This window comes from Peromyscus californicus, unplaced genomic scaffold (genome assembly GCF_007827085.1).
Source record: "Peromyscus californicus insignis strain IS unplaced genomic scaffold, ASM782708v3 Scaffold_7__1_contigs__length_154581171, whole genome shotgun sequence".
In the NCBI taxonomy this organism is placed as follows: Eukaryota; Metazoa; Chordata; class Mammalia; order Rodentia; family Cricetidae; genus Peromyscus; species Peromyscus californicus.
Window position 1 is genome coordinate 14,940,511 of NW_026294595.1, and position 19,782 is coordinate 14,960,292.

Sequence of the window (19,782 nt, forward strand, 5' to 3'; positions counted from 1 at the left end):
GCCTTGCAGGCCAAGCACAGCGGGGAAATCAGACCCCATGGGTCATTTCACTGCCAAATGCTTGTACTCCAGACTGGAGACTCCAGGCCACAGCATTCACCTGTGATGTCTCAGCGCCTTGGGTAGCAAGCGCCTAGCCCCATCAGACCAGGCTGAACAGAGACGCCCCTCATCCAGTCTGTACCCATCCAAGCTGCCAATGGGAGGTGTGAGCCAGGAAACAGAGCCGTATCCAAGGAAGCTAAGCTTCTCCCAGTGCTCCCTGGTTCACTTTTCAACGGCCACACTGTTGGACCAAGTAGGACATTAAAAGATGGGGGTGTGAGCAGATCCCAGACCTAGGGAATCCCGCACGCCGTGGAATGGGTGTTTTCTGCCCATGGTGCACTTCATAACTTAGCTGGGAAGCCCACACTCACCCATTTGGGGGATGGGACCTCCCAAGGGGAGGACCACACCTGAAGTTACCTTGATACCATCTTACCCTGGACAGTTAGTTCAGGTAAGGCAGTGCAGTAAGGTAGGTAAACTAAGCCACTGGCTTATGTCTAGGAACCAGACTGGCCTGGTCCAGCTGCAGCCAGATTCCTTCTTTCTCAGCCTCTGCTACACACAGACTTCTATCCCTGTGGCTCCTCCAACAGACACAAACAAAGCCCTCTATTAGAGGGCCCCATCCCCCTTCCGTTCCATGTCTCCCTTCTGCTCCCATCTGAGTCACAATCACACTGTCTTAGTGCCCCTGGTGGAGAGCAGGAACCCCTAACCTCTTGGTCTCTGGGCCTCCTAGCCAACCCTCAGTACAAAACATCTACTTGCTCACTCACTCAGAAACACCGCGGGGACACAATAGGAAACACGACAGAGGGACCCAGCTCAGCCAGCGGCCTCTGCTGGGCATTATGAGAAGTGCAGCCCAGGGTGACCAGTACTTTTTACTAAATACCAGGGATCCCAGGGAGCCCTACAAGAGGGGACAGGACAACTGTAAACAAGCCCCCTCCTTTGTCCAGGGCTGCCTACAATCAGATAAACCTGGAGGAACGATCCTCCGTCACCCATTGACAGCAGAAGTAGCAGCTTCAGGCACGACAGAGCACTATGAACAGCACCCACTGTGTCGTGTCAGGCCAGCCTGGGCCAAGCCTCAGGACAGCCCAGACTACCAGAGTGGAGGCAGGCGCCCCCTCAAGGGCTCTGAGGGCTAAGCCAGACGGCTGTCTCCAGTCAGAAGACAGGCTCACAGCAGTGCCACGGAGCTGAGGCTTAAGTCTGTGTGCACATCCTAGAGAGGTCCTAGCAGCTAGATGAAAGTGGAGTCCAGAGGCCCGGCATCCTGCTGGCTGAGAGCCCGGGCCTCAAACAGCTGCTTGATGAGTGCAGACTTCTCCTGCTCCAGCTGAGTGATGCGCTCGCTCTTATCCGTCACCTCCTGGGCGGGCGGGCAGGCGGGCGGGCGGTCAGGGCTTGCTGGGCAGCCAGCCCCCGCCCCATCATCCCACACCTCACCTGAGTGAGAAGCCGGTTCTGTTCTTTCAGCATGAGGATGGTCTGCTGCTGCCAGACTGGTGTTGAGGGAGAGGTGGGGCCCAGGGGCCCCAAAGAAGACGAGGGCAGAGCCTGTGGGAGTACACAATCAGGCAGGCCTCTCCTGGGCAGAGCATCCAGAATGAGGACAAGGGGTGCCAGGGAGGTTCCAGGGCACTCACTCTGCCAGAACAGGCTGCAGTCAACAGCTCCCCCAGGCATCGGGCCACCTCCTGTACTTTGGGCAGCAACCTCCCCAGAGGGAGGGGACTCCCTGCAGTCCCGAAGTCCTGGAAGAGAGGCAGGGAACACCAGGCCATGAGGAGATTCCTGCACCTGGCACTCCTGTTCCCCCCCCCCACCAAAGTTTCAGCTCAGAGTCTAGAGAGAACCCACCCAGGGCAGCTTGGGTCCTGTCGTCAAGGGTGGCCCAGCACTCACAGCACCAGCTCTGCTCTGGCTCAGGCGGCGCTGACGCTCCCGCACACGCTGCAGCTGCTGCTGGTACCATTCTCGGCCCCGAGCCATCATCTCCAAGCCCTGCAGCAGCACCTCCTGTTCCTGCTCTAACTCCTTCATCTGCTTCAACTATAACACACACGGGCACAGAGGGATGTACGCCTGCCAGCAAGCAGACTGGCATTACGCATACCTGCACATACCTGTGTGCTCCAGGAACCCCAGGTGTGGAAGCTGAGACCTGTGCACCTGCAGACCAGCACACAGGCACAGAAACCACATCAGCGCATGTGCTGTCTGCAAAGGCACACACGGAAGGAAGCACCAGCGGACATAGGGAAGGTTATGCCTTGGAGAACACCACCCAGTTCCTCCTCTTTGGATGATGGTGGTAATGGGGCCTGGCCTCTCTCCAGCCCCTCTACTGACGCTTCCCCAAGGGCAATGGAGTGACCGACCAGACTCAACACCTTGCTCTTTGTGCACTAGGCTGGCCTGCAGAGATGAACCTCATGAGGTAGGCGGGCCAGGGGCTCAAACTGTCACCAGGCATCCCTAAAGAACCTCTTCTCTGGCGCACACCTTTAATCCCAGCACTTGGAAGGCAGAGCCAGGAGGATCTCTGTGAGTTCGAGGCCAGCCTGGTCTACAGAGGGAGATCCAGGACAGGCACCAAAACTACACACACAGAGAAACACTGTCTCAAAAAACCAAAACCAAAACCAAAACAAAAACTCCCCTCCACCCCCCAAAAAAGAACTTCTTCTCCCTCTACCTGATTTTGCCTGTCTTCCCTCTAGTAGATTCAAGCCCAGGAGAGAGAGGTTCAAAGCTGACCAATTCTCCTATAGGGGTTCCCCAAGTAACCAGGCTCATGGTTTCCAACCTTCTGGACAACATAGAGTCCCTCAGAGTCCTGGCCCCTCTCACCAGGCCACAGTCCACACCGTTGGTGATGGTATGCCTTCGGCGTTCACCTCGGGACCGTGGAGTCTGCCGGGCTTCACCTTTGCCTATGTCCAGGGTCTTGCAGGCTGCTGCACCTGTAGCAGACAGTCAGGGTCATAGCTTGGCTCTGGGCCTGCCTAACTGGCTCAATATCTCATCCCAGCTCCTTAGCCCTTCCAGGACCCTCCAACTAACTCTGATAATACAAACCCCAGGGACCAGGGCGGTCCCGGGAACCTCTGTCAGTCCTGATCCCTGAGTATGCTTTATCGGTTGACTTTGTACCTGGCTGGGATTCGGTCTCCTCTTGCCTGTCCTGCTTCCCTCATCTGCCTTAAGGAGGGTCCTGAGCTCCCTGAAGGGTTGGAGGGAGAGCAAGAATACAGCTCTTTCCTGACTCCTCCCCCAGGGCCTGAAAAAACATAGTGGATACCTCTCCCGAGTACCAAAGGGTGAAGAGTAAAAGATGATATTGACAAGGTCACGGTGTGGTGGCGCACGCCTTTAACCCCTCTCAAGAGGCAGAAGCAGGCAGATCTCTGTGAGTTCAAGGCCAGCCTGGTTTACACAGTGAGTTCTAGGACAAACAGAGAGACCTTGTCTCAGAAAAACAAAACAAACAAACAAAAGAGATGGATCAGCAGAACACTCTGGCTCATTCCACGCCTCTCTCAACTGCCTGGGGCCTTCTGGCACAGCCCCTGGTAGCGGAGAAACTCCATTGGCGATGGAGACATAATTCCTGCCCAGAAGCAAATCACACTATAAAGCAAGTTGTGCATATATGTGCCATAGACTCCTGTGAGCATCATCTAGAGGGCCTCCCACCTACCAAAACAGGGCACAGCAGGGACAGATACAGTAATGGTGCTTGGATGTGCATGACAGACTCTAGTTCCCAGCAGGCCCCAAAGTTCATGTCTCAGCCTGCAGTTTCAGGGTGAGACCATGGGAGGTACCCAAGGATACTGCCTGCAGAAGGTGGGGCCAGAGCAGGTCCTGGCAATGAGTTCTAGGAAGGAACCCTGGGACACTTGGACCTGACTAGCACAGGAAGGAGCCATACATCACAGGGTTGGGAATTTGGGGCCTTCCGTGTGTTGGGAGGACTTTGCTATGGGGGTGCTAACATGGTTCTGTGGCTCCTCCAAAGCAAGCTTTGTCAAGCATACCATAGGGCCTTGGCTGACCTATAAAGGAGTTAGAGCTAAAGCCTGTTCTTAGGCTTACAGAGCAGTGGGCTAAATATTGCCCTGCCATGGGCCCTGAGCACATGACCTTCAGAGAAGTCACTGACCCAGGGCCACACGAGGCTGAACAGGCAAACCTGTCGATTACACACAGTCCCATCCCAGGGTTGACTTCAAACTCACAGCCACACCAGCTACGTCCAGAAGCCGTGCCTACCACAGGAACAGGGAGTCAGGGCTGGAACAAGTAACAGTCTCTGTCGTGTGTGTGTGTGTGTGTGTGTGTGTGTGTGTGTGTGTGTGTGTGTGTGTTTATATCAATTCACAAGGGAGGCAGTAGAGCATGGCTGATGCAGGAGAGGTCTGGCGAGGCTGGCAGAGCAGTGGGCGGCCCTGCACCTGCAGAACAGTAGACAGAATGAATGGGCTGCAGGGCTGAGAGAGTCTTGGGCTCCTGTGAGAACCTGCCTCCATGCTTAGCCATAATGCGGGTCCTGTTCTCAGGGCAGACAGGGGGCTATTCAACAGTCTCCTGTCCCTGCCAACTAGACCGGAAGGAAGGAGAGGAGCCTGGTGGATCCCCAGAGACTGTGGTCTGTGTCCGTCAGGGTGTCTGCAGCAGCACAGCACAGCAGGTGCTGTCGGACACACACACCCCTCAACACACACACACACACACACACACACACACACACACACACACACACACACACACACACACAACCTTCTTCAGCACTTGTGCTGGGTGCTCCTGGGCCACCTCCTCTGCCTGGGTGGAGAAGCAGGCCGGGTTGTCTCTGCAGGGTGTCACACTGAGAACGATCTCCAGGACAGGTTAGAGGACGCTTGCTTTTAGGAAGAAACGTGTGCCCAAGCAGTCACACAGAAATGAGGATGGGGGCCCAGGTGTCCCCAGGTCTAGGGCAGGTACAGCAGGTACGTGCCTTCTCTCACCGCGGCAGGTGCTCAAGCTTGAGAAAGAGTGGGCTTCTCCTGGGTGTTCAGAGTCATCCACCCGCCCTTGGCTCTGGTATCAGGCCTCTGCCCGCAGCTCACAGTGGGACAGGCCGAAGTCCCTTTCCATCTAGGTGGTCCCAACCTTGCTTTAGGCTCTGGGGCCTGCCCACAGTGGTCCCCATCTCCATCCCTCTGAGGAAACCCTGCCGATCTCGTTTTCAGCACAGGTCCCAGGAATTATGAAGGACTGGGGGGCGCCCAAACTCACCCGCGTCCGCGCTCGGGCTCCGCTCCAGAGCCTTACTCGGGGGCCGCTTGGGCTCCTCGGGAGGGGGCGCCGCCTCCGCCGGGACACACGGTAGCTCAGGGTTCCGGGAGGTGCTACTGGGGCCAGCAGGCGCGGGGCGCGCACTCGGGGGCAGAGGCTTCTTCTCCAGAACAGTCCGCGGCTCGTCGGCCGGTTCGAACATCAGGCGCTGCTGCAGCAAAGGCTGGTCCCCAGATCGGGGAGCGACGCGTGCCTGATCCCTCGGGCGCCCGTTGGCGTTCAGCAGCGAGGTGCGCAAACCCGCCACGAAGCGCTCGAAGGTCAGGTAGCCACTGGCGGGGGCCACCTGGCGCAGGCCCTCGAGCACGCCGCAGGGCAGCTCGCGGGCGTCTGCACCCTGCCAGCGGGACTCGATCTCGCGCAGGTGCACGTAGCCGCGCTGCCGGTCGTCCAGGATGTCGAAGAGGGTGCGCAGGCTCTGCAGAAAAGCTCGCGGTAGCCCCTCGGTGCTAGGCGCGGGCGCGGCGTGCGGTAGGCGGCCACTCTCGGCCATCGCTGCCACGGCCATGGGCACCCAGCTTCCATCCGCGTCGGTCCCCACAAGACCAGAAGGCGGGACCTGCACGGCGCGCGCCCCGCCACGACAATAGTTGCTGTTTTTGAATGGGGCTCTCCTCGCCGCCGCGTCAGCGCTCATTAATATTCACGGCGGCTATTGGTCCAAACTGGCGCATCTGCTCCGGGATTGGCTCGGCAACCACCAGTCCAGTTTGATTTTCCCTGCGGTCGGGGCGGGCGCCTCCACTACCCGGCCAGGGAGTAGGGCCCGGGAGGTGTGACGAGGTACGAGCGGAACCCGCCAGAGTTCTCACCTCGGCTCCCACGATCCCCCTGCCTCCACGCCCACCATCCCTCCTGCCTGGGTAAAGCCCTTTCTCCCATCCAATTGTGCTCCGCCCTGCTAGCCACTTCTCTGAGGGGCGGAGCGTGGCGCCCTTTACAGATCTTGTACCCAGGTAGCCTCACGAGTAAGGATGGGAGGGTTCAGCCCCGCTTGCTCCCTTCGGTCCTTTTCACTGAGGGGATTGACTATGGGGCTCCCTTCCCTTGCATCAGGAACGCCCCAAGAGGATTAGAGGCTCCAGACAGTTGGGCGCTCTCCTCACTAAGGCCTCTGTCTCTACAACTGCCAGCTCTACCTTTGGTCCTTTGGGACAGTCTGCCTTGTCCTGCCAACTATAGGACAAAGCCAAGTTGTCTTGTGTCCCCAGATGCCCGTCCGGTGACTAGCTCCCTTGAGACAGGGTTTCTCTGTGTAGCCCTGGCTGTCCTGGAACTCACTCTGTAGACCAGGCTTCCCTCGAACTCAGAAATGCATCTACCTCTGCCTCTCATGTGCTGAGATTAAAAGCACGCGCCACCACACCCGGCTTTCTGGCCTTTTCTTTTATGAATATCTCCTCTAGCCATTATCCTGGCCCTCACAGCAGAGCCTAGTTTGCTGGTGGGACCACTTGGATTCTAGGCCTTAACCTTCATTCTTTTTTTTTTTTTTTTTTGGTTTTTCGAGACAGGGTTTCTCTGTGTAGCTTTGTGCCTTTCCTGGATCTCGCGCTGTAGACCAGGCTGGCCTCGAACTCACAGAGATCCGCCTGGCTCTGCCTCCCGAGTGTTGGGATTAAAGGCGTGCGCCACCACCGCCCGGCTTAACCTTCATTCTTAACCCAGAAGCCCATCTCAAGGGTTGGCTAGAGGCCAAGCACCTCCCAGAGGCCAGGAAGGTCCTTAGGATACCTTACGCCTCACCACCACCACCACCAACTCCTTTGCTTGGCTTCTATCCTCCACCTGATCACCTTCCCAAACTTCTGAATGTCACAGAAACAGAAACGTAGCCACTGAGAACAGTCCACATGTTAACTGCTGCCTCTACACTGGGACACTCTTCCACAATGATGCCGAATGCCTCGGGACAGGCTCTTAACTCAGGACCTCACTCCAGCCCATCTGGGCAGGCTTCTGGCCAGATGACTCAGGCTGTGGAAGCAAATTCCTTGGCTCCACACTTCTGGGAGTTACTCCTTCAAAATTGCTTGTATTTGTTTTGTTTGTCTTGAGACAGGATCTTACTATGCAACCGTGGATGTCCTGGAACTTGCTAGTGGACCAAGCTGGCCTGGAACTCAGATCCCCTGAGTACTGGGATTAAATGCGTGCACCCCCACACCCATCTCACTCAAAGCTGTGGTTCAGTCCTGGTCGGGTATTTTGGTGGAGGCCTCTAAAGAACTATGAACCCAGAGTTACTCCCTGGAGCTTAGCTGCCACTTTAGGGGCAGACCTGGTCAAAGACCCTCTGATGTTTCACATTTGCCTCCCCTCATGTCTTGCCTAGTCTTAGGGTGTTCATCCATCGTACCCTTACTTCCAGGCTCTGGGCTACATGAAGAGGACCATCCTCTGTTATTGGTTGATTGCTACGAACACTTCAGACCTTGTCCAGGCACCTGCTTCCTCTGCCCCAAAAGTCTACTTAGATGTTTCTACCTTACATACCTGGTTGTAGTGATGCTTGCTTCCCCATGAATTATTATGGTGTTTGGGAATAGGGCAGAGCCATCCCAAAGCCTAGCGTTGGTCTGACCCTACCATAGGCACGCAGTGGACGACAGTGAGCACACAGGAAGCTTTATTTGGTGAGGGAATAGTGAAATGTCATACTGCAGTGGAACACCAAGCTGGGATGAGGCCTAGGTGTTCCCGGCACAAATGCGTAGGTCTAGGAGCAACCACCAGCATCAAGGGAAACCAATGCTGCTCAGTACAGCGAGCTAAGGAGGCCAGGCCCCGTGAACCTGAGTCTACTTGCAGAGAAGATAAGAAGAGCCTGTGGGTGTTGGGGAGGTGGAGCTCGTTAGGCCCCACCCCTTCCTAGGGAGCAACCGGCAGTTAATAGTTGCTGGGGGAGGGAGAGTCATATTCCTCAGCAGTGAAGTCACCAGTAAATTACCTTTGCTCCTGTAAAGACCCTCCAACTGGTGTTCATGCCGACAATTCTGATTAAATGCAGAGGGACACACACACACAATCACACACTCACACACACACACACTCTCTCCCCCCCTTTCTCACACACACACACACTCTCTTACACACTCACACACACTCTCACATATACATACACATACACTTTCTCACACACACTCACACACACTCTCTCACACACACAGACATGAAAGAATGAGGGGCCTTGTTGGGAAGAGGAAAGGGTCTGGTAGGAGGGAAAAGAGACTAAGAGAAGATAATGGGGGAATATGATCAAGGTACATTATATATGTATGAAGTTGTGAAAGAATAAATTAATTTAAAAAAAAAAAAAGAAAGGAAAGGACCTAAGAGCCTCTCATTGTCCAGAGCTCAGGAGAAGGTAGCTGAAGCCCTGGGTCTGCAGGCTTCCTTATGATTGACTCCTGGAGAAAGATCTGGAAGAGAGTGGACTCTGCCTGGCTCTGGGTGCAGGACGAGAACATGTGCACCTGCATCTTTTCTGGCCTGAACCCTGAGCACATCCTCCTTCCATTCTCCTCCCAGCCTGGCCTGACGCTCTCCCAGCCTGGCCTGACGCTCTCCCAGCCTGGCCTGACGCTCTTCTGGCCCTGTGGCTCAGTTTTACTGCCACCCCCAAGGAACTTCCAGAATCCAAACAGGTGTGATGATGTTCTCCCTGTGCCAACCATGATCCTTGGAGAGAAGTGTGCAGGGGTACAGAGGTTGGCAAGACTCCGATGCCTCTTGGTGTAGCTCCCAGCGGTGTGGAGAGGGGCCCAGCTGTGCTGCCTAGTTCCAGCCCTCCCTAGGTTTCTCTGGTCTCCACTCTGGCCTTCGTCCTAGGCCCTTGACAAAAAAAAAAAAAAAAAGACCAAGGGGAAGCCGCTCTGCAGGTGATGCAGAGGGCTGGGTCCAGCAGGACTTTTCCACCCTCTCAGCTTCACCAGGATCCAGTGAAGTGTACCTTTGCCTGCCCAGGGAAGCATAGTCTCCTGGTCTTGGAAATGCTTTCAGCTATACAAACCAGTGGATTTAGGAGTCCATCTGACCAAGCGGGCTCATAGGTCATGCCTGACCTGTCTCCCGAGAGGAGAGGCTCATGCCCTTCCTTCCCTGCCTAGCCCCAAAGGCAATAATGGCGGCCATGGACTCTGGCCTGGGATGTGGAGCCTAGGCTGCTCACCTGACTCTGTCTGTCTACTGTCCTCACTTCCCACACGTTTCCTGAAGTTGTCTGTTCATTGCATGGAAGTCGTACGAGGGCAGACTGTGTGCTCATTCATTCATTCAGCCAGCGGCACTCCCTGAACATTTTGCTGTGACCTAGTCATGGTGGTGCTTGGCTTGGGATCCAACACTCCTTTGTTCAGTAGACAAACATGTCCCTGTATCTGCTATTCGTGGAAGGAGACAGAGAGTAATGAACCAAACAGTATCCTGCCTGTGAGTTGACTTCTCATGGAGAAGTCAGGCAGCAGAGAATGTAAGAAAGTGTGTTGTGCTCATGTCGTGAGACCCACAAGCAAGACCAGCACAGAGCCAATATCCAATGCAAATACAAAGGGGTTTATTTAAACATGCAAGCCCAGGCTTGGTCCATGTCCAACACACTGACTGGCCAGGTGAAGGATGACGGCCCTGAGCTCTCAGAGTGAAGTTTTTTTTTTTTTTTTTAAAGATTATTTATTATGTGTACAGTGTCCTGCCTGCATGGGGAGAGCCAAAGGTGCTGGAATGGAGTATGCCTGCAGGCCAGAAGGGGGCACCAGATCTCATGGTAGATGGTTGTGAGCCACCATGTGGTTGCTGGGAATTGAACTCAGGACCTCTGGAAGAGCAGTGCTCTTAACCTCTGAGCCATCTCTCCAGCCCCCAGTGAAGGGTTTTTAAAGGGGAAAAACCGCAAGCCATGGGGAACAAGCCTTTGCATTTCAGGGTCACACTTCAGTTAACAGGAACATTTAGCCAAGAGAAGAACTACAGAAGACAAAATACAGTTGGAGACCCTCCCAGTACTATTGGAGACTTTGATGGATTAAGCCTTTGTCTTTTTTTTGGAACTGAGGACTGAACCCAGGGCCTTGCACTTGCCTGCTCTACCACTGAGCTAAATCCCCAACCCCTGGATTAAGCCTTTGTTTTAACTATTTCTTGGCCAGCAGCCTACCCATCCTGGGGTGGAGGTCATCTTGACCAGAGTCTTAGCTGGGTGTCTGTGTCTCTGGAACTTGGTTCAGCTTCTTTCTTAGTGCTGTTAGGAAAAATGGAGTTTGTCTTGCTCTCTGGGTGCTGTGAAGAAAGGTGTGAAGAAAATGGAAGAAAAGTCATTCTAAGCTGTGGCTGTAGACAAAAACCCTTTCTGGGACAGGAGAATTTATGGTCTCCATTCTTGCTTTTGGGTTGTTGGGGGTTGTTTTGTTTTGTTTTTGTGTGGAGTTTTTTGGTTTTTGTTTGTTTTTACAAGAGGCTTTGTGTAAACTGTGTGTTAGGAGTGAATGCCTTTAATCCCAGCACTTGGGAGGCAGAGGCAAGGGATCTCTGAATTCGAGGCCAGTCTGGTTTACAGAATGAGTTCCAGGATAGTCAGGGCTACACAGTTAAACCCTGTCTCCAAAAGACAACACACACACACACACACACACACACACACACACACACACACACACACCCTAAAAGGCTTTATGAAAAAGCAAAATAAAGCAGGAAGCAGCTGCAGAACGGGTCTGGAAATCAAGTCCTTAGGGGATGCAGGTTAAAGCCAGCCTGGGTCTGGCCTCCTCACAGTGCGACAGAAAGATAGCCTGCCAGAGGCGTTTCTCAGTGAAAGCTTACACGATCAAACAGGCTCCTCTTAGGCTCAGACTCTACCAGAGAGGCTCCGAGGCCACCCTCTCGGCTGTGGACACGCAGGAGGGTGGGTTAGGTTTGGTCAGCCCGGGAGAACACCCAACCGACGGGACCTCCTTCCTCTCTCTGGGCGAGGACAGAACAGCTCCGCCCACATCGGAGGCGTGATGGTATTCAGGAGAGAAACGCCTAGGCCTTGGAGACTAGGAGGACTAGGGGGGCCTGGCTTGAGTACACCTTGAGTTTGGGGTCAAGAGTAGAAAGGACCTGGGTCGTGTGCGCAGCCTGGGGCAGAGATACAACAGAATGCCAGATCTTGGGCGGGGGACTGTGCTAAAAGGGTTTGAAGAGGGGCGGAGCCAAAGGGGACCGAACTGGAGCTCCAAGGGAGAAGGGGGCGGGGTCCCGGGTGGAGGTGCTGCGCCCTAGGCCGGCCTCTCCGGGATCTGCACCGCCTGCCTGAAGTCTCGTGATGTTGGTCATAAGGTCTCCAGTGCCAGCTGGGCCAGCAGCCGCGGTTGCAGCATGGCCTCGGAGCAGGATGTGCGGTCCAAGCTGCAGCGCGCGGGCCAGGATCATCTCCTTCGCTTCTGGGACGATTTGGCTCCCGAGCCTCGAGCGGCGCTCCTAGCGGAGCTCGCCTCGCTGGAGCCCGATGTTCTCCGTGAGCACTGCCAGCGTGCCTCGGCCGCCTGCTCGCTAGCCCCGGGCCCTCTGCCCGACCTGGCGGCGCGCCTGCAGCCCCTGCCCCCAGAACGCGTAGGCAGCGCGATCCGCTGCGACCAAGAGACACGCCGGCGGTGGGAAGAGGAAGGTAGGCAGCACAGCACTGGGCGGGGTTGGGCAGGCGCTGCCCATTGCGTCCGGAAGAGTTAGTGCCTGGGGGGTGGGGGGGACGACTCTGGAAGTACTGTGTGGAGTTATTTGCCTTGCAGCTCCTTCCTCTTGCGCTTAGTAGACCCCGAAGCTGTGCAGTAGCAAGCTCACGCGTGGCTCTCTCTAAAGAGGCCTGTCCTCACGATGTACCTCCCCTCCAGGTTTCCGACAGATTGCTCTGAACAAGGTGGCTGTCCTGCTGCTGGCCGGTGGGCAGGGAACTCGCCTGGGCGTCACCTACCCTAAGGGCATGTATCAAGTAGGGCTGCCCAGCCAGAAGACCCTGTATCAGCTGCAGGCAGAGCGGATCCGGCGTGTTGAACAGTTGGCTGGCCAGCGACTGGGGACCCACTGCACCGTGCCCTGGTGTGTCCTCCCTGCCAACCTCCCAGAAAGACCACCCTTAAGTGACCCAGGCCTGCCCCACACCAAGACCCGAGACCCAGTCCTAGCACAGCCCTAGAGAGAGCCCAGCACCTGCCCTTACTGAGCCCCATGCAGGCTTGTTCCCGCCTCGCCTGCCAGGGTGAGCCAAATTCCTCTGGAAGCAACTCACTGCTAGGACGTTTACAGGTACATCATGACGAGTGAGTTTACACTGGGACCCACCATCAAGTTCTTCAAGGAGCACGACTTCTTCCACCTAGACCCCGATAACGTGGTCCTCTTCGAGCAGCGCATGCTACCTGCCGTGACCTTTGAGGGCAAGGCCATACTGGAACGGAAAGACAAAGTTGCCATGGCCCCAGGTATGGTCCACACCTTGAACAGGGAAGGGTTGCCCTACCTGGACTACAGAGTGCCGCTGTGGGTCAGGAGGCCCGACTCCCAGGTAAGATGTGCTCAGTCTGGAGTCTCATCTGTCACATGATACAGTCACAAGGCTCTTGGTGGTTGTGCTCCCGCTACTTTTACTAGACCGAGCAGGAGATCAAGCTGGAGTCCATGGGAAGACCCATTCCTTTCTCCTTTGCAGATGGTAACGGGGGCTTGTACTGTGCCCTGGCGGATCACCAGATCCTTGAGGACATGGAGCGGCGGGGCGTGGAGTTTGTGCATGTGTACTGTGTGGACAACATCCTGGTGCGTCTGGCTGACCCCGTCTTCATAGGCTTCTGTGTGCTTCAGGGAGCCGACTGTGGTGCCAAGGTGAGCATCAAGCTTTTATTTTCCTTGGCACTCGGCTCTGCCGCTTGCCAAACCCTGCCCCTCCTCATCCCTGTCACTCCCATCACACTGAGTCTATACCCGGTGGCTGCAGGTGGTGGAAAAAGCATACCCTGAGGAGCCAGTGGGTGTGGTGTGCCAGGTGGATGGTGTCCCCCAGGTGGTGGAATACAGCGAGATTAGCCCCGAGATTGCTGGGCTCCGAGGGGATGACGGGGGCTTGCTCTACAACACAGGCAACATCTGCAACCACTTCTTCACCCGAGACTTCCTGGATATGGTCACCAGGTGTGTGGCAACAGGTGACTGTGGCAGCCCAGGCTAGGCTGAATTTAAGAATGCTACGGCAGGGTGGTGGTGGTGCACGCCTTTAATCCCAGCACTCGGGAGGCAGAGCCAGATGGATCTCTGTGAGTTCAAGGCCAGCCTGGGCTACAGAGTGAGTTCCAGGAAAGGTGCAAAGCTACACAGAGAAACCGTGTCTCGGAAAACAAAACAAAACAAAAGCAAAAGCAAAAAAAAAGAATGCCACAGCAGCTTGAGCTGACCTAGACCGAGCTGGGCCACTATTGGGAGTGCACGGGGTTGGGTGGAGAGAATTCCTGTCACTACATAAACAAGCCAGATCCCACCAGAGTCTGGGCGGTTGGGATGAGCCCTGGTCAAGGCTGTCTTGACCCCACTGCTCATGGCTGCCACCGCTGCCCTGTCATTAGCCTGGGCAGCATTGTGGCTGGTGGTTCCTGGCTTTTGGTTCCTGGCTTTTGGCCCTGGGGATGCTGGGAGAAAACCTGTATCCTTCCCAGAGAAGTAACTAAGCATCACCTGGCCGGGTACACAGAAGTGAAGGCTGGCGTTCCAGGGATGCCCTACCTGAACCACACCCCTTTTGCCCTCTTGCTACCAGGGAGTTTGAGCCCTTGCTGAAGCTGCATGTGGCTGTGAAGAAGGTCCCATACGTGGATGAGGAGGGAAATCTGGTAAAGCCGCTAAAACCGAATGGGATAAAGATGGAGAAGTTTGTGTTTGATGTGTTCCAGTTTGCTAAGTTAGTGGTAGAAGTCGCTTATTTTTCTCTTCTTCCCTCTCTTGGTTCTGGTAGTGGGTTCAGAGGTCCCGGAGGAGAGCAGGGAAGCGGGAGCTTGGTGAGGGGCAGGGGTGGGGAAAGGTGAAGGACTATAGGTTGGTTTGTCCCGGGGAAGTCCAGAGGGTGTTCTTGCCCCTAAAAGCAAGAGCAGAGGTTCTGAGGGGACCAGGAGCAACCCCCTGAATCCCCACAATCCTGACCCAAGGTCGGATTTGCTGGGTGAGTCCCATATCCTCTGCCTCTGAACAGGTGGCAAATGAGAGGTGGAGGACTTGAGGCTTCTTAGGATCTCAGGAAAGCAAAGATGCTTTCTGTGCCTGTGGGGCCCTCCTAGACCACCGTACGCATGGGAACAACTCCCGTTTAGGGAAATCTGGCTTCCCCTTGCCTGTCCAGAGCAGAGCAGCTGGCGGGGATGCAGGGTCATGAACCCTTCTCTCCACCAGGAACTTCGTTGCCTTTGAAGTGCCTCGGGAGGAAGAATTCTCCCCACTGAAGAATGCCGACACAGCCAGCACGGATAACCCTTCCACCTCCAGGAGAGCTTTGTTGGCTCAGCACCACCGCTGGGCTCTGCAGGCCGGAGCCCACTTCCTGGATGGACATGGGGTCCAGCTTCCTGAGCAGTCTGGGTGAGGGCCTCTGAGGTTAGCTTGGGGCCTGTTGATGCTGCCACTGTCCAAGTTGGCTTCTAACCCAGCACCACACCACACCACACGCAGGCGGCTATGTTCCCAGCCAGCGACAGCCTGCCTGGTGACTGTTAGCTCAGCCTCTTCGTCTCAGGTTATGCTCAGGGGAGGCAGGGTCTCAGATGCCCCCAATTGTATCCCCATAAGCCCTGAAGATGAGACCTAGGCCTAACCCTGAGGAGACACGGGAAGGTTTGACCTCTGAGACCTTTGGTGTTTATCTCCTTTATTGCTGTGCTGGAGGGGCAGCTGGGCCTGGCTGCCTGCGCTCTGTGCCAGGGCCCTGTGTAGTAATTTAATTTTCTTAGCTAAGCCAGAGCCTGTTACTTGGCAGATGGCGTGCATGGGTTTGGGCTGTGCAGAGGGAGAGGTTGCTGTGGAGATAAGACCGGGGTGTGTCACTGATGCTGGACAGGCACTTGCCTCTTCATGTCCGGAGGGTGCTGGGAGGGCCCCTGGCATTCACTTGAGAGGCGATGCTGACCATTGCTCTCCCCCAGCTTGCTCCCAAATGGAGACCCTCCAGCCATCTGTGAGATATCGCCCTTGGTGTCTTACTCCGGAGAGGTGAGTGTGCGGGCCCTGTCCAGGATTTCGTGAAGTCTGGTGTGTGTGAACCAGAAGAAGAAAATGGGAGAAGCAGGCACTGGGCTGGACAGATCCTAGCCTTGAAGAGTGCCGTAGACTGAGGGGTCTGGAGGTCTGGAGGCCTTTGCAAGTCTTGGGAGGGCGTGGGGTACAGGAAAGGATTGAGGCTGAGACCAAGGTTTTGGGGCGTCTTCCTGGACACTAGCCCTCTTCTGACCCTGCCTGACAGGGTAACACTGGACTCTTGTTTCGGGTGGCTGGAGGGGGTATGGGCAGACGAAGTAGACGCTTAGCCGCTCTAACCCTTTGTTTCTAGGGGTTGGAGATGTACTTGCAAGGCCGAAAACTCCAGTCTCCATTCATTCTGGACGAGGACCAAGCCAGGCTGCTGCAGCCACAGAAGTGCTAACCTGCTTGCTCCCAGCCTCTCCAGCCCTGGGGTCCTATCAGATGCTGATAGAGCTCTGGCCCAGGCTCTGACTAGAAATGCTGGCCTGCAGGGCACAGAAGGGAGTGTGCTAGTTTACTTCACAAGGTTGGGACCTCTTGGGTACCCCCGGGCTGTGACTGTCTCTGTGTGTGGCATTTGCTTTTGTTTTTGTCTCATTGCTGACTCTGGGACTCAGCTGATAGGCAAAGGGTTGGGGACCTTGGAAAATGGGGCTAGAGGTAGAGTGTGAGGAGGTGTTGTCTGAGAAGGGACAGGAGATGCCCTCTGTCATCCACTCTGCCAGCCCAGGCCAGCCACATGCTCAGCAGACAGTGAGATATGCCTCATGGGGATATAGTTAAAGGACCCCTCCTCCCAGTAGCTGAGCATGTCACCCCATGTGCCTAGACAGAAGGAGCCTGATGCCCTGGTTAAAACTAGCTTTGAGAACTCTCATCTGCACACTGAGATGAAAGCAGTTCTCCGGGCCTTCCCACAGCTCTCTCCCACAGCCCCAAGTCTCCCAGTCAACACCCACAAGTGGGCCTGGCTGCTGTGTTCTTAAGTCTTTTCCCCCCCAAAGAACCAGAGGCCACACTGTTGACTTTTGGACTGGCTCCTGGTTCTGACCGGGTCTGGAGCACACCTCATCCTGGTTAGTTTCTTTTCCCAGAGCTTAGAGCTTAAGCTCTCAGCTGGAGGTGTAGCCTCTGTCTATCTAGGTGGTGCTTAGCTCTGCCACCCAGCCTTGTTCTGTCTCTGACACGACTCCGTTGACTCATAGCTGCTTTCCCATGCAGGAAAATGGTGACACTGGCCCTTCCCCTAATGTAACAGTGGTTAGGAGAGGCAGCCTGCTCCTCAGCCACCTAGCCCTGGATGTATGGGCTCCGCCACCTAGCCCCAGATGTATGGGCTCAGCCACCTAGCCCCAGATGTATGGGCTCCTGCTCTCATTCCTGGCCACTTTCCCAGAGGAGGTTGCTGGGAAGAGTATATTTACCATTCAGTGTGCAAACAGTGGGTCTGGACTTGTGAAAGATGGCAGGATTGGGCCCACGGCCGCCATTGTTGGGACTGACACGTCAAAGACAAACTGGGCTCTGTGGTCATCTTGCTGTAGGCCCCAGGAGCAAACTGTATTTTGGCATCCTTCTCTTACTGCTCCACAGACAAGCTGGGGTCCCTGGAGCAGGAGAGGGTCCCAGAGGGAGATCAGAGCCTCAGGCTCCTCCTGAATAAACAATCAGTTGGGTGAATTCTTGAAAGGAGTTAAAAAAAAAAAAAATTCGCCGGGCGGTGGTGGCGCACGCCTTTAATCCCAGCACTCGGGAGGCAGAGCCAGGCGGATCTCTGTGAGTTCGAGGCCAGCCTGGAAAGGCGCAAAGCTACACAGAGAAACCCTGTCTCGAAAAACCAAAAAAAAAAAAAAAAAAAAAAAAAAAAAAAAAAAAAAAAAATTCAAAGAGGTCTCCATGTCCTTCACCCATTTCCCTGGTGAGTGTATCTTACATGATTATAAGACACTATCAAGCTGGGGGTGATGGGATGCAGTGTTTAGAGCTTTCATGTGGCTATATTAGTGTACCCAAAGTGTTCCCTCACCCTAGAGCTCTCCAGTCACACTCCACCATTCCTAGTCCCAGATTGCCCTGAAAAGACTGACTTTTGAGAGACTGGACATTGTTTTCACAGATAGGACATTTGCAGTAAATCCCGGCCACGGGTTGGTTTGTCTTTTTTGGAGGCAAGGTCGTGTGTATCCCAGGCTGGCCTTGAATTAGCTACATAGCCAAGGACGACCTTGGACATCTGAACCTCCTGGATAAGGTGTTTATGGGATGGTGGGAATTGAATCCAGGGCTTCATTTGCATGGTGGGCAAGCACTCTACCAACAGTTCCAGCCTCAGGTGCAGTGTTTCATGGCATACAGACAGGGGATGGGTATATCCACGGGACAGGGCTTTGGGAAGAGGAGGCTGCCCAAGAAACCCTTCATGCTTCTATCCTCCTCTTCACCAGGGATTCAGAGAAACCCAAGACACAGGACACTCAGGGAAGACCACTGGAGTGGGGCTGGAGGCTCACCCACGGGTACGTCCCTTCTTGATAAGCCGGTACTTAGTCAGTCACTTCAGAACGCACCGCTTGAGGGCATTGCTGAGACTACCTACAGTTATTTGTTGGAAGACAACTAACAGGACACTGAATGTGACCTTGAGAAGGGAAGAGTCATGAGTCGTGACAGCACATGCCTTTAATCCCAGTACTGGGGAGGCAGAGGCAGGCAGAACTCTGTAAGTTCGAGGCCAGCCTGGTCTACAAAGCAAGTTCTAGGACAGGCACCAAAACCACACAGAGAAACCTTGTCTTAAAAAACACAGAAAACAAAAGGGAAGGAGTCAGACCAGGAGAGTTTTCAAATTCAGAGAAACGGAAGGCCAGGCAGGCTTGCCATATGAGGAACCCTTCAGGCACCCAGAAATGCACACTGTCAATGTGCAGCTGGAACCTGGGTGTGGTGCACACCTTTAGTGCCAATACTATGGAGACAGAGGTCGGCAGATCTCTTGAGTTTGAGACCAGTCTGGTCTACATAGCAAGTTCCAGGTCAGTTAGGACTACATAGTGAGACTGTGTCTCAAAAACAAAAGCTGTGTAGTTGGGCCTGGAGCAAACAGGAGTCAGGAAGCCGCTCATACTCCATAGATGCTGCTTTGCAGGTTTGAGCTTTTACTTGGAACCATGTGTAGCAAATGTAAGTAGTTCATCGTGTAGCATAGCTCCCAAGGCCGTGGACTGAGTGAAACCTCCCTGTTAGATCCCTTACCGGCAGGGAGGGCCAAGCAGTGTCCTTAGGTGCACAGGGCCCTGCTCTAGCCATAGTTACCTTACGAGGAAGCAGGCTGGGCCTGCTCTGGGTTCCCACTATAGAGGACAACAGTCTTCATACTGAACCTTACATGGACTCACCCCATTTTATACAGTAGGATTCTGCTGTATCTGCATCTCTAGTATCCATCAAACTCACCACGCGTCAGGAAGCCCGCCCAGAACACCATCAGAACTGAGAAAGAACCTTTCTTCCATCTGGCCCGCTGTGTTCTGGTCTCTGTATCTACTCCGTTCTTGCTTTCAGTCCAGAACCCTTCAGTCTCTTTAACCTTTCTTAGTGGTTCTATGTCATTGTATGATACAAACAAAATATGTGATCTGAGAGTTGGCTGCTACTAGTAATTGACATTGAAGTGGAATAAAGGAACCCATGCTTGCTGGTGGTCATGATTACCAAGGAAAATCAAGAGTGCCCAGTGAAATAGAGCCAGTAAAATCCAGGTAGCCTAGGAATTATGGGAAGACATAACATGCTGGTCTCTCTTACTGGCTTAACTTGTACTCAAGATCACTGCTGTGATCAGCAGGATTCCATTCATTAGAAAAGGAATCTAATAAGCCAGGTCTGATGGCGCATTCCTTTAATCCCAGCACTTGCAGGCAGATCTCTGAGTTCAAGGCCACCTTAGTCTACAAAGCAAGTTCTAGGACAGCCTGGGAAACAGAAGAGTCCTGTCTTTTTTTAAAAAAAAAAAAAAAAAAAGAGGAAAGAAAAAAGGACTTTAGTGAACATGATCCTTTCCAAATAAGCCATTTGGTGGTACAGACAAAACACTACAAAAGGCTGGTGAACAGACCAAAG

At 54.5% G+C, this 19,782-nt stretch overlaps 2 protein-coding genes across 3 annotated transcripts; one reads left to right on the top strand and one right to left on the bottom strand.

Moving 5' to 3' along the window:
* Positions 1-916: 916 nt before the first annotated feature.
* Positions 917-6,013, bottom strand: Sapcd2 (suppressor APC domain containing 2). 2 transcript variants are annotated; one of them, XM_052725205.1, is made up of 7 exons: positions 5,350-6,013; positions 4,849-4,947; positions 2,917-3,029; positions 1,969-2,115; positions 1,710-1,817; positions 1,510-1,620; positions 917-1,432 (listed from the first exon to the last, which is right to left on the bottom strand). In XM_052725205.1, exons 1-7 carry the CDS (start codon positions 5,915-5,917, stop codon positions 1,304-1,306), a joined length of 1,275 nt encoding a protein of 424 aa, XP_052581165.1. In that variant the 5' UTR covers positions 5,918-6,013; the 3' UTR covers positions 917-1,303. The 2 variants fall into 2 exon arrangements, with proteins under 2 accessions (XP_052581165.1, XP_052581163.1); XM_052725203.1 differs by lacking the exon at positions 4,849-4,947 and having other exon boundaries at positions 5,350-6,011.
* Positions 6,014-11,639: 5,626 nt separating this feature from the next.
* On the top strand, positions 11,640-19,356 carry Uap1l1 (UDP-N-acetylglucosamine pyrophosphorylase 1 like 1). The gene is made up of 9 exons (XM_052722811.1): positions 11,640-12,058; positions 12,282-12,486; positions 12,694-12,869; positions 13,097-13,269; positions 13,382-13,575; positions 14,195-14,335; positions 14,821-15,006; positions 15,567-15,633; positions 15,971-19,356. The coding sequence occupies exons 1-9, from the start codon at positions 11,770-11,772 to the stop codon at positions 16,061-16,063; spliced, it is 1,524 nt and encodes a 507-aa protein (XP_052578771.1). The 5' UTR covers positions 11,640-11,769; the 3' UTR covers positions 16,064-19,356.
* Positions 19,357-19,782: the final 426 nt, after the last annotated feature.

Coding starts and splice junctions, on each gene's coding strand:
- Sapcd2 (XM_052725205.1), bottom strand. CDS start 5,917: ATGGCCGTGGCAGCGATGGCCGAGAGTGGCCGCCTACCGCACGCCGCG. Junction 3,030..4,848: donor CAGCACAAGTGCTGAAGAAG/GTTGTGTGTGTG, acceptor TGTCTGCTACAG/GTGCAGCAGCCTGCAAGACC. Junction 1,433..1,509: donor AGAACCGGCTTCTCACTCAG/GTGAGGTGTGGG, acceptor CCGCCCGCCCAG/GAGGTGACGGATAAGAGCGA.
- Uap1l1 (XM_052722811.1), top strand. CDS start 11,770: ATGGCCTCGGAGCAGGATGTGCGGTCCAAGCTGCAGCGCGCGGGCCAG. Junction 12,487..12,693: donor ACCCACTGCACCGTGCCCTG/GTGTGTCCTCCC, acceptor GGACGTTTACAG/GTACATCATGACGAGTGAGT. Junction 15,634..15,970: donor TGGTGTCTTACTCCGGAGAG/GTGAGTGTGCGG, acceptor CTTTGTTTCTAG/GGGTTGGAGATGTACTTGCA.